This window comes from Anarrhichthys ocellatus, unplaced genomic scaffold, assembly GCF_004355925.1.
Source record: "Anarrhichthys ocellatus isolate YVR2014 unplaced genomic scaffold, GSC_Weel_1.0 scaffold14, whole genome shotgun sequence".
Classification (NCBI taxonomy): domain Eukaryota; kingdom Metazoa; phylum Chordata; class Actinopteri; order Perciformes; family Anarhichadidae; genus Anarrhichthys; species Anarrhichthys ocellatus.
This window is the reverse complement of record NW_022280044.1, coordinates 5,039,650-5,052,124: the sequence shown is the minus strand read 5'-3', so window position 1 is coordinate 5,052,124 and position 12,475 is coordinate 5,039,650. Positions and strand designations below refer to the sequence as shown.

General features: G+C 43.9%; 2 protein-coding genes across 4 annotated transcripts in view; both read right to left on the bottom strand.

The window, feature by feature from the left end:
* Positions 1-6,533: 6,533 nt before the first annotated feature.
* On the bottom strand, positions 6,534-7,995 carry smim12 (small integral membrane protein 12). 3 transcript variants are annotated; one of them, XM_031854190.1, is made up of 2 exons: positions 7,948-7,995; positions 6,534-7,259 (listed from the first exon to the last, which is right to left on the bottom strand). In XM_031854190.1, the coding sequence occupies exon 2, from the start codon at positions 7,236-7,238 to the stop codon at positions 6,966-6,968; it is 273 nt and encodes a 90-aa protein (XP_031710050.1). In that variant the 5' UTR covers positions 7,239-7,259; positions 7,948-7,995; the 3' UTR covers positions 6,534-6,965. The 3 variants fall into 3 exon arrangements, with proteins under 3 accessions (XP_031710050.1, XP_031710049.1, XP_031710051.1); XM_031854189.1 differs by having other exon boundaries at positions 6,534-7,691; positions 7,948-7,970; XM_031854191.1 differs by lacking the exon at positions 7,948-7,995 and adding an exon at positions 7,586-7,937.
* A 2,319-nt stretch (positions 7,996-10,314) lies between these two features.
* Positions 10,315-12,475, bottom strand: part of pef1 (penta-EF-hand domain containing 1) — a 3,469-nt gene continuing 1,308 nt past the window's right edge. The window contains exons 3-5 of the mRNA XM_031854125.1: positions 12,127-12,282; positions 11,493-11,636; positions 10,315-11,394 (exon numbers count right to left, since the gene is read on the bottom strand). Coding sequence (XP_031709985.1) covers positions 11,165-11,394; positions 11,493-11,636; positions 12,127-12,282 — 530 coding nt within the window. The 3' untranslated portion in view covers positions 10,315-11,164. The remainder of the gene's footprint in view (positions 11,395-11,492; positions 11,637-12,126; positions 12,283-12,475) is intronic.

Sequence of the window (12,475 nt, the reverse complement as noted above, 5' to 3'; positions counted from 1 at the left end):
AAAGCATCAATTATATGCTGGTAAAAGTTCATACAAGGTGGAGCAGCACTTTATGCTGAACCTCTTTAGTATCCACTGGGGAGTCCTGCCTGTTAACGCTGTTTTCGTGGAGAGCAATTGATAAAATCCAGCACCTTCAACAAAGGTGCTCGCCCAAGCGCCCTAATGAATGCAGCCATATGTCTTTTCAGGGCCGCGGCGGCAGCATCTGCAATACGGCACACATTTCCAGCAATTCACCAAACTGTCTCCATGAAGATAAGCGGTTATCTATGGCAGGAAAGGGGGCTTATGGGAAATTCAAGTGAGACAGGTTCTCATAAAACAAACTGCTTAAACTGTGCGAGGCCAAGCAATAACTCCAACAAGCAGCTGAGAGACAGAAATTATAAAGGATATAATAATAATAAGAAGAAGAAAACAGTTTCTCTGTCGTCGGAGTGGAATGTGTTTTTACTGTGGGCAGCCTCTCCCCTCCGTCAAGGATGAATTGGCAGATACTGTTGAGAGAACAATACAAACAGAGCCGGCTGAAGCTGCCCAGTTCAATGTCTGCTCACAAGAACTTGGCTGGCATTCCAGTGCAGTCTTGTTATCTTAGTGCAGGTGGGTGTGTGCACTTGTGCGCACGTGTCCATGCGATTGTTCATGTGTGTGTTTTCACAAAAAGCCAGGGGGTCACGGAACAGATTTGCACGGGGCGACCCATATCGGCCCTCTGATGCCAACCAAAGCCAGCAGCGGAACAGCGGAGCTCCCTTTTATATCCATCTTCCTTACAGCCGATCAAGCCGGAGAAGCTCGACGCCCTGCTCTATTCTTTCCACAGAGTAAACTCTCGCCTCCTGTTCAGTGAAGCAAATACAACTCTCCGAGATGAAAACAACATTGCAGGTTATTTGTTGCTCCAGCAGACATTTTTTTTTCTTCTGCACAGTCAATGCCTATACCCGCCAGAGAAATGGCCCCCTGACATTGCATGTGAAAGTGATGTTTTAATGTCTGTTGGGAAATTAGTAAAATCTTCCCACATTCATTGGCTTTGATTACCTAATATTCACGTCTAGACTATTTCCCAAAGTCAGGGCAATCAAATCAGACACACACTGCTTGCAGAAGGACGTTCCAATAAAAACGTCACAATGGAGATTATTTGTTTGTGTACAGCTGGGGTTAATAAAAGTGGGAGTCATTGGCTGGGAAGACCCCAATTTGTGCGACAGGTCATCCTTAACGGCCATACATGCGTCCTCTGGGATCAGCTGCCATTTCCTGACATTGTTGAAGTCCCTGCTGATGCATTTCCTCATTCCGCTGGTGAATCCACATGGCGCTGATCACACACAAAGAAAGGCAATGTCTCAGCTTTGGTGAATGAGTGTACACACACATATACACACACACACACGCACACACTACAGTACACAAGCTTTTAGACTGTGAAGCACTTCAAAGTGCTGTTACACAGCCTCAGGGCTCCAGCAGTTCACAAAAGGCCAACTGTTATGCCCAGAGGCAACTCTCCTTTAGGGAAGATCTTACAGTCGTGCTTTGCACCAGACTCTGGTCGCCCACCTATGTGCCAGGCCTTTCCAAAAATGGGTTGCTCGGATAGTTCCTGCCAGCTGTACTATATCGAGGAAACACCCTGAACAGGCAGAGAAGGCACTCACATACACAAACATACACTCAAGAAGTATGGAAAGATCAGCTTGACCTCACGTCACAAAACTCAGACTTTCACACACACACACACACACACACACACACACACACACACACACAAATATAGTATATACAAGGGACCAGCACGGCTGAAAATAGCAAGCTACGGGGGGAATGAGGTTGTGCAAGATCTCTTTATTTGCCCGTAATTGGAAATAATGTACCTCGCACAGCAAAGACTACTTTTTTAGGGGTTTTGTGTTTATGTTGTAGTGTGTGTGTGTGTGTGTGTGTGTGTGTGTGTGTGTTAAAGACATACAGCGGTGTGTGTGCCAACTCCTTTTGTTTCACTGAACGTACGTACACACAATACCGACTCACTGCTTTCGCCGTATCCATAACAATGTCACGTCCAAGCACCCAGTCCTTAATTTGGCCATTTGTGCTGCTGGACAAAACAAGACAAAAATGCTCTCAGCAGTAACTAAATTTAAACTCTGCAAAGGAAGTGGGTGTTTCCTGTTCCAGTATTGTTTCTCCCCAAGGGATTGGTAGTTTGGGATTGTTCACCCTGACTATTGGACTGCGGTGGGCATTGTTGCATTGTTTTGTCCGAGCTCCCCCGTGTTTTGTTTTTCCGATGTCACGGCCGCCACATCAGAGACCAGTGAAGGATGAGGGAAATGGGCAAAGTGCCGGCTGTGCGGCTGGAGTCAATTGAGAGGGCTGGTACCATTTATAGCTCGCACAGAGAGAGAGAGTGTGTGTGTGTGTGTGTGTGTGTGTGTGTGTCTGTGTGTGTGTGTGTGTGTGTGTGTGTGTGTGAGGTGGGGCGGGGCATGAACCAGGGCTACTTGTGTCTCTCTTCAGCTGTTGGTTGTCAAATTGAATTATCAATTATCGTCCAACTCTAGAGTCCTCCTCAGCTCTATAGAGAGTTTTAGCGTCTTTCAGCTCATTGTTTTGGTTTTACGTCTCACAACTCTACAGTTTTGGTTCACTCTCACTGCTCTCGTCAAGTCCAGCTGTTTTTAGTTGATATGCTCTGCAAAACCGATGGTATGCTACCTGTACAGAACAAAAACGACAAAGTCGCAACTTATGGACCATGTAGCTAAACGAGTAAGAATCGGCGGAGACCAAAATAGGTAAAAGTAGAGTGAATAATGGCCAGAAACACAACCTTAAGAGGAATATTAATGTTGCCCAGTGTCGGTTGGCAGCGTAAATAGGCAACTGTTTGTTAACATGCAACAAATAACCCCCCAAAAAAACAATTGCTGCAGCTTTAAGGTTTAATACTTGGACAATGCAACCATCATGATTATCTTTTAGAAATAATGAAAGACGGACAAAGTATTTTCTATGGATGATTATTAAGTTTCAATTTTTTTTACAGGATGGGAACATTTAGTCATTGGACAACCAAAACCCAAAGTATGATTTACATCAGATTTTTGAGCAATATCTAATGTCAACCAATTTAGTTAATCCAACTCTATTGTGCATCTGGCGGTCAGAGAAGTTTTGGGATCATTTTTCATCCTTTAAATGCTCATGTGAAAAAGAATATCTCAAAATGTGTTTACCTTCACCTCTGTGTGAGTCCCTTTACATATTTATGGCAAGCTTCTTGTCTGTGTATAAATTTGATATACAGCAATACCTGGAATCCTGGATTCTGTGTGTGTTTGTGTGTGTTGGGCGGGGGGGGGGTTGTTTAATGGGGAACGTGGTGCCCTTCCAGCATGCAGATAATTCTATTGTTCATGAAGCAAAGGGAACACCGTCTCCGGCCTGTCCCTGCAGGATGTTGGGCTGGACCTCCTTAAAAAAAATGAACAGCCAGCATCACCCGCACCCATTATCATCCAGCAAGAACAATGGAGAACCTCCAACATCCTCCTCCCTTCCCAAGAGCCTCGGTGCTCGGTTCCCACAGTACTGTGTAGTTGTGGGACATTGTTAGACGACCAACCTGTCCTCTGGTTGTTCCCATGGCGGACACACACACACACACACACACACACTAAACACACACTAAACACACCTAAACACACCACGCTCCTTGTTATTAACTCTATCAGTATAATTTAACTTTCCCTCCACTTCTCCATCCTTGCTAGTTTCAAATGGAAACTTCCACCTGCTTGAATTAATTGACTCTCCGAACATGCACAACACAGCAGTGGAGCGGATCATTCCACTGATAGCAAACTCAAGAAGGGAGTACAAGCTGATGACTGCCGATAGCACAGCATTCACCACTCCGGTGCCAATGTATCTGGGCCTCATAATCTTTCCCCATTTCACTAGCTGGCAGGGTAACGTAGCGGAACATATCCTGGCACTCTGGAAAGGTTATCATCCATTAAGAGAGCTGCTGGGGTACGGAGAGATGGACCTCTCTGATTCATTATTTAACGCTGGAAAGACCGTGGGACTGGAGTAAAAGTTTCAACAAAATAATTGTTGGAGTTCACTCTAAGTGCATGTGAGCTGCCACGCGTCGGATTTAAAAAGCTTCATAAAGTTTTCTCATTTTGTAGCGTTTTACGACACCAGTTACTTGGTCTTGAATCGATGGTGGATTCTTATTAAATTCTTTGTTCCCTGACCACATCACCCCTCTTGTCTTAGTAATGAGGATAATAAAGGTTTTCTTGATTGAATATGAGGAAACTTTTCCCACTTTCTGCCTACACACGGAGATCAAAGCTTGTGTTGGGTACAGGCAACATCACCAAAGTCTTCCTACGTATTCCTTCAACACTATATTATTCTAAAAAAACAGGAAAAATCACCAGGGTGCAGCAGTGAATCATTGTTTTTGTTGGACTACTTTATAAATATGTGACGTTACTGGTGTATTGTGAGATAAAGAGAAGAAAGCTGCCCTTAAAAGGATAAAGTGAATTCTAGCCTCATGTTGTTATGCTCATGCATGTATCAAAAGGAATGTTTTCACGTAAAAATGTCTAATATTGTACAGGGAGCTCTTTGGTGATGCATTTCAAAATTAACAGCAATGACAGCAGCAGGACCAACTGTGATCTGTGTCCTAATACTGTGCAACCGAGTATTTTTCTGCAGTGGCTGATGGAGAGTAACATGCTTATCCGCTGACAGCTTCATCTATCAGCAATGCTGCTTTAGGCCCTGTTCTTCAGACACGGTCTAACTAATCACTTTCATCGGCCCAAAATGAGCCTGTTCACTCTCATCCAGCTAACTGGGTTGTTTGAATGCAGTTAAAGGATTGATTGGTTAATCTTAGAACAGTGCTCTCTTATTTTGAAATGAAGGCGACATGTGTAGAGAGTTGGGAGTCAGCAGTCATATGATTGGCTGAGTGCTGCGCTTACATAAGTATAGAGGGCTGAGAGGCCTCCCAGCATGCACTGGGGTAATAGATACATGGACATCAGGATTCCCAATCCCAAATTCCTCACTCTGACTAACGGGTTCAATCATAAAGTCCCCCCTAAAGCCTTGAACCCTGAACCCTCAGGGACTTAACCGACATCACCTGTTAAAAGGTTGAGTGTGAGAGGCTGCGGGGGCCTGCAATGGTCAATATGAAGGGGCCAGCAGCACTTTGCTGTGACACATCATGTTATGTACAATTGTGGGTATTTATTTTATATCTTTTTACTCCCCGAGTTGAACGTCTTCCAGGCTTTTGCCACTCGAGATGAGTTATTTGTCAAATAATCTATTTACTTGTTTTTGTCAAAACGGCTTTAATAACTAAATGAAATGAATAGTTAATGAATAAACTGTGTAATATAGTCTCTGCTTCCATTCCTCTGATCTTTTTATGTTCCATCTTTAATCCTTAATGTTTCTGAGTTAGTGTGATGTGCCAGGCTGAACACCTACGTGCCGTCCTCTTTATTACCTTTTTTACGTCTCATGCTTCCACTGGTTACCCCGTGTTTAATGTCACATTGCAATGAATTGTGGGTAATTCCCTTGGGCAAAGTCTACCTCTGATGCTGACTGAGGGAAAGTGTTCAAAAAGTACTGAAAATGTCTGCGAGAGAACCCTCAAACGCTCGACGATTTGACATTGGGACAGCCCTAAACTCTCACGGACTTTACGGGAGCATGCCTCAAAGTCCGTAAGTCCTCTGTGCAAGAGGGTCAAAGTTCAAGGTGCCATGTTATGTGAAAGTAGTGCGTGCCAAATTAATGAATACTACATGCCCCGTGTAAGGATGGATGCAGTATATACTTAAAGTAAAAACAAATTTGAAGAACTGAAAAATCCAGACTCTACCATCAAACCCGAGGCAGAATTCATCGCTTTGCCGCGCGCGTTCCCTCGAAAACAATTTCCTTCTCGAAGCTGAATCAGCAATCATTACTTCCTTCCTTTGACTTTAATGTTACTTCCTGTCCTTGGCAGCAGTATTGTTTCATATCCAAGTGGGATCATACATTTGTTCGGCCCTGAAGTGATATAAAATTCAAACATTTAATTCCTTTGTTAGAAAAAAATCAGTAGCAGGAACTGGTGATAAAGAATCATCCAAGCATTTTCAGCAAACATTCCTTTATTCATCATATTTCTTTTTTCAGTGACACATAATTACAACGTGAGATGCGCAAACCATCCAGACTTCCTAAAATGAAAGTATTGTGCAGATGTTCCAGACAATAGGACTATAAGCAGCTTAAACATCCTGAGACCTCCCACATAGTTGGCTTATTTTGTCACATACCATCAAAACGGTTACATGAGACAAAAAGAACTACAACAAAGACCCGTCTCCCTGCTCTTCCTTCGCTTATATGTTCACAATCAGTCCTTTCTAAAAACATACAGAAATGATTCAAAAGTTGAAGCACTTTTTCCCCCCCCCCCCCGACAGGCTCGGAATGTGAAAATGATTTCCATCTTTGACATCTCGAGCATCATTTGCATGTGATTTAAACAGCAGAGACACAATAACATGTGTGTGATAATTACACAACTAGATGTACAGAAAACAGACAAAGAACAGTTTCCACCAAACCCTGTCATCAGTTCAAAGCCTGGACACCCAGAGGCTCAATATTTCATGCGTTTTAATTAGAGTATCTTACTTTAGGTATTGATCAATGCATGAACAGGCTTGTGTGACATCAAGGAGAAGGTCAAAGAATCACATACAGCTGTGTTTCATTTACACAGGCAAGCTGGTGCATGAGTGAGGATGTATGGCTGAGGTAAGAATGGGTGTTTTTGCCCTCCTTGGCCCCCAATGCACTGCTGCTGAGAGAGGGTAAATGCATGTCTCTCACACCGACCCGGGTTAGCTCTTCTCGGGTCGGTTCCTGTTCAGAGCGGCTCTAGGTGCGAACTCCAGTTTCTCTTTCAGGCTAAGCACCTGGGTGCTGTCCACGCCCTCTTGTTCTTGCAGCTTTCTATCCTCCCTCAGCTCCAGGATGCTCTTCTCCTCTCTGCCTTTCGGGGTCCTCCCGATAAACCACTCCAGGTGGTAGCCTACGCCTCCCACCACGAAGGCCACAGGGAAGGTGACATAAGGGGCATAGGTCCGTGCCGCTGTCCAAAATAGAGGCCACATGACTGCACTCCGCTTCGGCTCCTCCATAGGGATAAATAAAAGAGGAAGTTGTGAGTGCGTTTTAGCGTACATTAACCATTGATTACAGTATGTAGTATGAGGGGAAAGTGAAGAGCCATGTATACATAAAAGAGCATTTATGTAGCTACTATTGCCAATAAGAGAGTACTAGTACATTATTTAATAATGTTGCAATCGGTTACTGAAACATAAAGGAGAAAAAGTGTAAACTTTATATCACATTTTGAAACAGGGTGTAACGTTACTGTATCCAGACAAACGTATGATTTGTGTTGGGTAACATGAACCAGTGCATCAACGTTAATGTAACTAGCTCGCAACGTTACCTTCTGTCAAAGGATACTCGTATCATTACACATTTGATAATGATTTGGAGTTTGGTGCGCGCGCCTGCCAACCAGAACAGGGCTGGTACCAACCTGGACAGAGCATCTGAAAACATGCGTTCATGTTTCATTTTGTCAGGTCTATCGATACATGTTGACTTGTGTAAGTTACTGCGTGAAAGTCATATTATGAACCGCTAACTATAAATAACGCGAAGTGACACGTGAGGTTACAATCCGCGCAGTGACAGACACTCTACAGCTAAACCTGCACCAGCTACCGTCACTAGAAACAAGTCCGTGTGCAGTTTTGTCTCTGTATTATTGTGATAAAAGGCATTAGTTCATTTGTCTCCACTCACCTTTACCGTTTGCACTTCGGTACAGCAGCGGAAATACGCAATATCCGTCTGTCGACTTCCTGGTTGGATTTCATTGGCTGACGAGCCGCGCTTTGGTGCAACGTGTTTTCTCGGCGCATTAGCACCGCTAAGTGGTGACAATAGCGCACTACGTTGAGATGAGGAGGGCCGAAACATCGATTTAAATTATTTGTTTTAGAAAAACACAAAGTGAATTAACTTTATCTATGTACAACACTAGGCAACCCCTTCTATACAGTGATATAAAATACATATATTCAATTTAAGATCACTAAAATGGGGACTCACTTCAACAGAAAATTAAATTAGAGGCTAGTGATCCACTAATAGGGTTACAGTATGTGAATAAAAACGTATTACAACTTTTTTGTTCATCCTTTTACAACTGAAACTATTTCTCCACAATAATGAATTACATTTGATTCAATTATGTCTCATCGGAACGAACACATGCTTAATAATCAAAGAACCCCATGTGCTTTGTGGCTGTACAGTCGAGGGAGCTGTGCTCTTTCTTACACAACATAGCCTATATATGCATGTTTATCCCTTCCTGGAAGCCATAGAAATGCAATCTCTTTTGGTGTTCAAACATCTCTGGCATTCTTGCAGAAAATCCTCTCGGATGACAAACCCCTCAAGTGTCATGACACTTTTCTTTTAGTTCAAAAGCACAGTTTGACATTTAAAGAACAGACGCTTTTAGAGGCTTGGTAAACTGTCTAAAAACACAAACTCTTGAAGAAGTTTTGCTTCTGTTTACTTGAACTGCTTATGAGGGATGCAGAGAAATTGTGTACGTTTCAGCCACCCGGTGGGAAACCATAAATTGCAGCATTGACTATAGGGGGATGGGGGGTACGTTTCTGGGTAAGTGAATCAGTAAATGTTCTTTCTAAGGCTCCATATGATTGATGACACTGATATTTCAGCTCGCAGGCCCAAAAGTTTTCCACAAAGCTGTGCCATGCAGTGTGCAGGGTGCAGGGCTGATCTAGAGATTGGAATGCAGCCTGTTGTGGAGCGACTCATTGGTCATTTGTGCAGAGGGAGAAAGTTTTTTAAGAAAATGCAGCTAAATCCAAATTTGTTTTAATGTTCTCATTACTTCTAAAGACTGCTGAAATGATTGTGATTAACAGGATTCTGTGTGGGTGATTATGCGTCACGCTTCAAAATGATTCTTTTAAGCAGTTCCTCCCTCTCTGCTGTCCATCTCCTAGTTGCCAAAACTGGCATTTGATAAATCCTTTCAGATAAAGTGGAAATGTGCTCATCCCCTGCGGGAAAAAACAACATTACTTGTGCCAGTTCTGCTTCACCAGCAATATTAGCAGTGCCAGGATTGTTTCATCAGCTCCTGCTTATTAGTGAATGATATTTAGAGCTGCACTAGCCAAAAAATATAACCATTTTATCACTCCAAATCACAAAGTGGGGCTGACAGAGTGGAGCGTATAGCGTCCTCGCTAACTGAAGCACCGCAGACCTGCTATTCGCCCCAAGGTAATTACAGATGTCAGGCATGGTCAGTGGTGGGATATTCCCTCATTACACAGGAAATGACAATCAGGATTTAGGTTGAATCACCGCTGAATCACATAAGCCAGAAAAAAAGGCTGCTGAAAACTTCAAGCATGGTGCACCTTTGGTCACGCTCGTAAGTCCCCAAACTCAAATGGTTTTGAAAGCGGTCCAGACACTGAACCACATCCACGTTCAGGCGATGTGTCAGATAGGCAGGGAGGATGTGACACGAAAATGTGCTTAAGGACGTGGGACAGCTAAGTTTAGCCTTAGATGAAGATGGAGGCCGAGGGGCGAGGACTAGACGGATGTGATATGAGAGAAAACGATGCACGAGGGGAGTTTGATGGATTGCCTCTGATTTGGAAAGAGACGAGGAGGAGCAGGAGGACTCTTGACACAGACTGTGATGAAGCAGAGTAACAGATGGGGAGGGAAAGAAGCGCCAGATGTGGAAGGAGGAAGACAGAGGCTCTTTTGTGCGGCCAATCTGCCAAAAGGAGAAATGAGCATCTGATTTGGGACACTTTGAGGGCAAAGGTGACGAGTATAGGGTCTGGATCTACAACTGCACTTCTGCTGGATAACACATACATTTTGAAGTGATTTACCTCCATTTAAGGATTCGGTTTTCTCTGTTTTCAGACCAGAAAAAAAAACTTCAGCCAAGCGCACAGAGATTTGCGTAAAGTGTTTACTGCTGCATTTACACAACACTTGCCTTTCAAATCCAGAGTGAACACGACAGCATGCAGCTTCTTCAAAGTGTAGGAACTGTATTTTTTTCATTTGTGTGAAGAACATGAATACATCAAAACGTGATAGAAAAGCATTTATTTGTTTTTGGCATTAAGAACCATGATGTTATCTGATTTCAGACCACCTCAGTGGAGTGTTTTATCAATTAAAGCACCGGCCCGACAACCACTGAAGATCCATTTCATTGATTGGAAAGCGGAAAACATAACAAGGAACAATTATTAATGCTTTTGGGAGTCCCCCCCCCCCCACAGATAATTGTTTTTATTTCTGGTTGATACTGGCTTACAGGGGTGCAATGTAGCAGACAACTTTGTTACAGAGCTTTAACAGCAACACCCCACTAACCGCGAGGAGTAGAATAATTGAAATATTAGAAAAAGTGGCTGTATTTTGGCTAATTATACACAGTACAATATAAAGCAATGTTCAATACAATGTGCAACCATTGCATGGAAACACCCTCTGGAGATGCTGAATATTCCTGATGGCATTCTAATGGCACAGGAACCGGTTAATGTCTGCATATGAGCAAATTCATCAGGTATGAATGTCAAAATCACACATGTGTAAACAAGGCCTCGTTTGCAGTTTATGGTAAAAATATAACTGGCACTCTATAGCATCAGTCTCCTGTAAAACAATCACTTTCACACTTGCGCCTGGTGAAAGTTAAGCCATCCAGTAAAGGCTTTAGCTGCCTTTTTTTAACAGCCAATGAACTTTGATGTAAGGCTTTTTACCTCCTTACAGCAACAAGCCACGGAATGATGTGTTCCGGCTGATATACTGCACACATTCAGATGGAGGCACTTATGGCAGAGCACTGAAAACGTGAGCAAAACATGAATTGAACACGGAATGATACGATGAATCCACAGTGCAGACGGATTGCCGGTGGAGCGGCGGCTCACATGAGCCTGGTGACGGCCCCGGAGAGGAAATCCTCGTAGTTGAGGCGGATGTTACCCGACATGGTCGTGTCTTTCTCCCTGAAGACCTGCGTCATGCTCTGGAGCTGGGTGCACACCTGGATGAAGCGGTCCAGCTGGATGCCGGGTCGCCCGCGCGGCACGGTGAAGCGGCGCACCAGCGTCTCGGAAAACTGCGGACTCAGGTTGTAGCCCATCTGAGCGAGGGCTACGGACAGACAAGACGGGGAGATCATTGTTGTTATCTGCTGAAAGGTTTTATTTCAGGCTTCAGATCAAGCTTTCACACACACAAACGGGGGCTACCTTGGTGTAACTCCGTGCCACTGATACAGCCTGAGCGGTCTCTGTCGTACTGCTGAAAGAGCGCCCTCCAGCGCTGCATGAATTCCCACAGTGCTGAGAAGCCAAATACGTCCATTCGACCGGACCGCGTCTTGTCAAACATGTCTAAAGGAAAAACAAAGCACAGGACAGTTTTTAGCCAAACAATGTGAGGTGCAATTCTGGGCCATGTATCGAGCGAGCCCTCTGTCCATCATCATGACTCTTCTCCTTGTATTATATAAAAGTAGCACACAGGAGTCTCTCAGTTCTCATTATGATAATGGCACATATTAGTCACTGCCTGACAAACACATCTGGAATGTCGGGATACTAGTGCAACTAACAGGTACCCAAACGGACACGTCAGATTTAGGCTGACTCCTCTTGGCTGCCCGAACTTCTTTTAGAAATGTAATCTAAGTTTGTGAAATTTAGAGGGCCACATACTTATAAAGCCAACCTACTTTCTTTTCCCGCCACTCTTTTATCCATTTATTTCTTATCCATTTTGCTGTAGACACTAAGGCATTTATTCATAACCAATTCAACAACATGGAGCTACCTCCCACTCGCACCGTTGAGCTTTTCATTTGGCCGCAGCTGCAGCACTTACTGATCATCATGAGGCAGGTCTCGTCATTGAAAGCAGACCAGTTGGAGTTGACGAGTGCCTGCTTCAGCTCCTTTAGGTTGATGAAGCCGCTGTGGTCCGTGTCGACGGTGTGGAACCACTGGTACGCCTCTTGGCTAACACCAGGAGGGATGTTTCCTACAGGGAGGAAGAATCAGAGCAGTGATGGGATGGTGGAGAGAGAAGTGGTGGCTCAGAATGACTTTGAAGAGGCTCATCACTGCAAGATTGTTTTCTCAGCATGCTTTTGTTGTTTTTAATATATCATTTCAGCGAAGCTCTCCGGCTTTGAGGAGTAACATGTGTGTGTGTGTGTGTGTGTGTGTGTGTG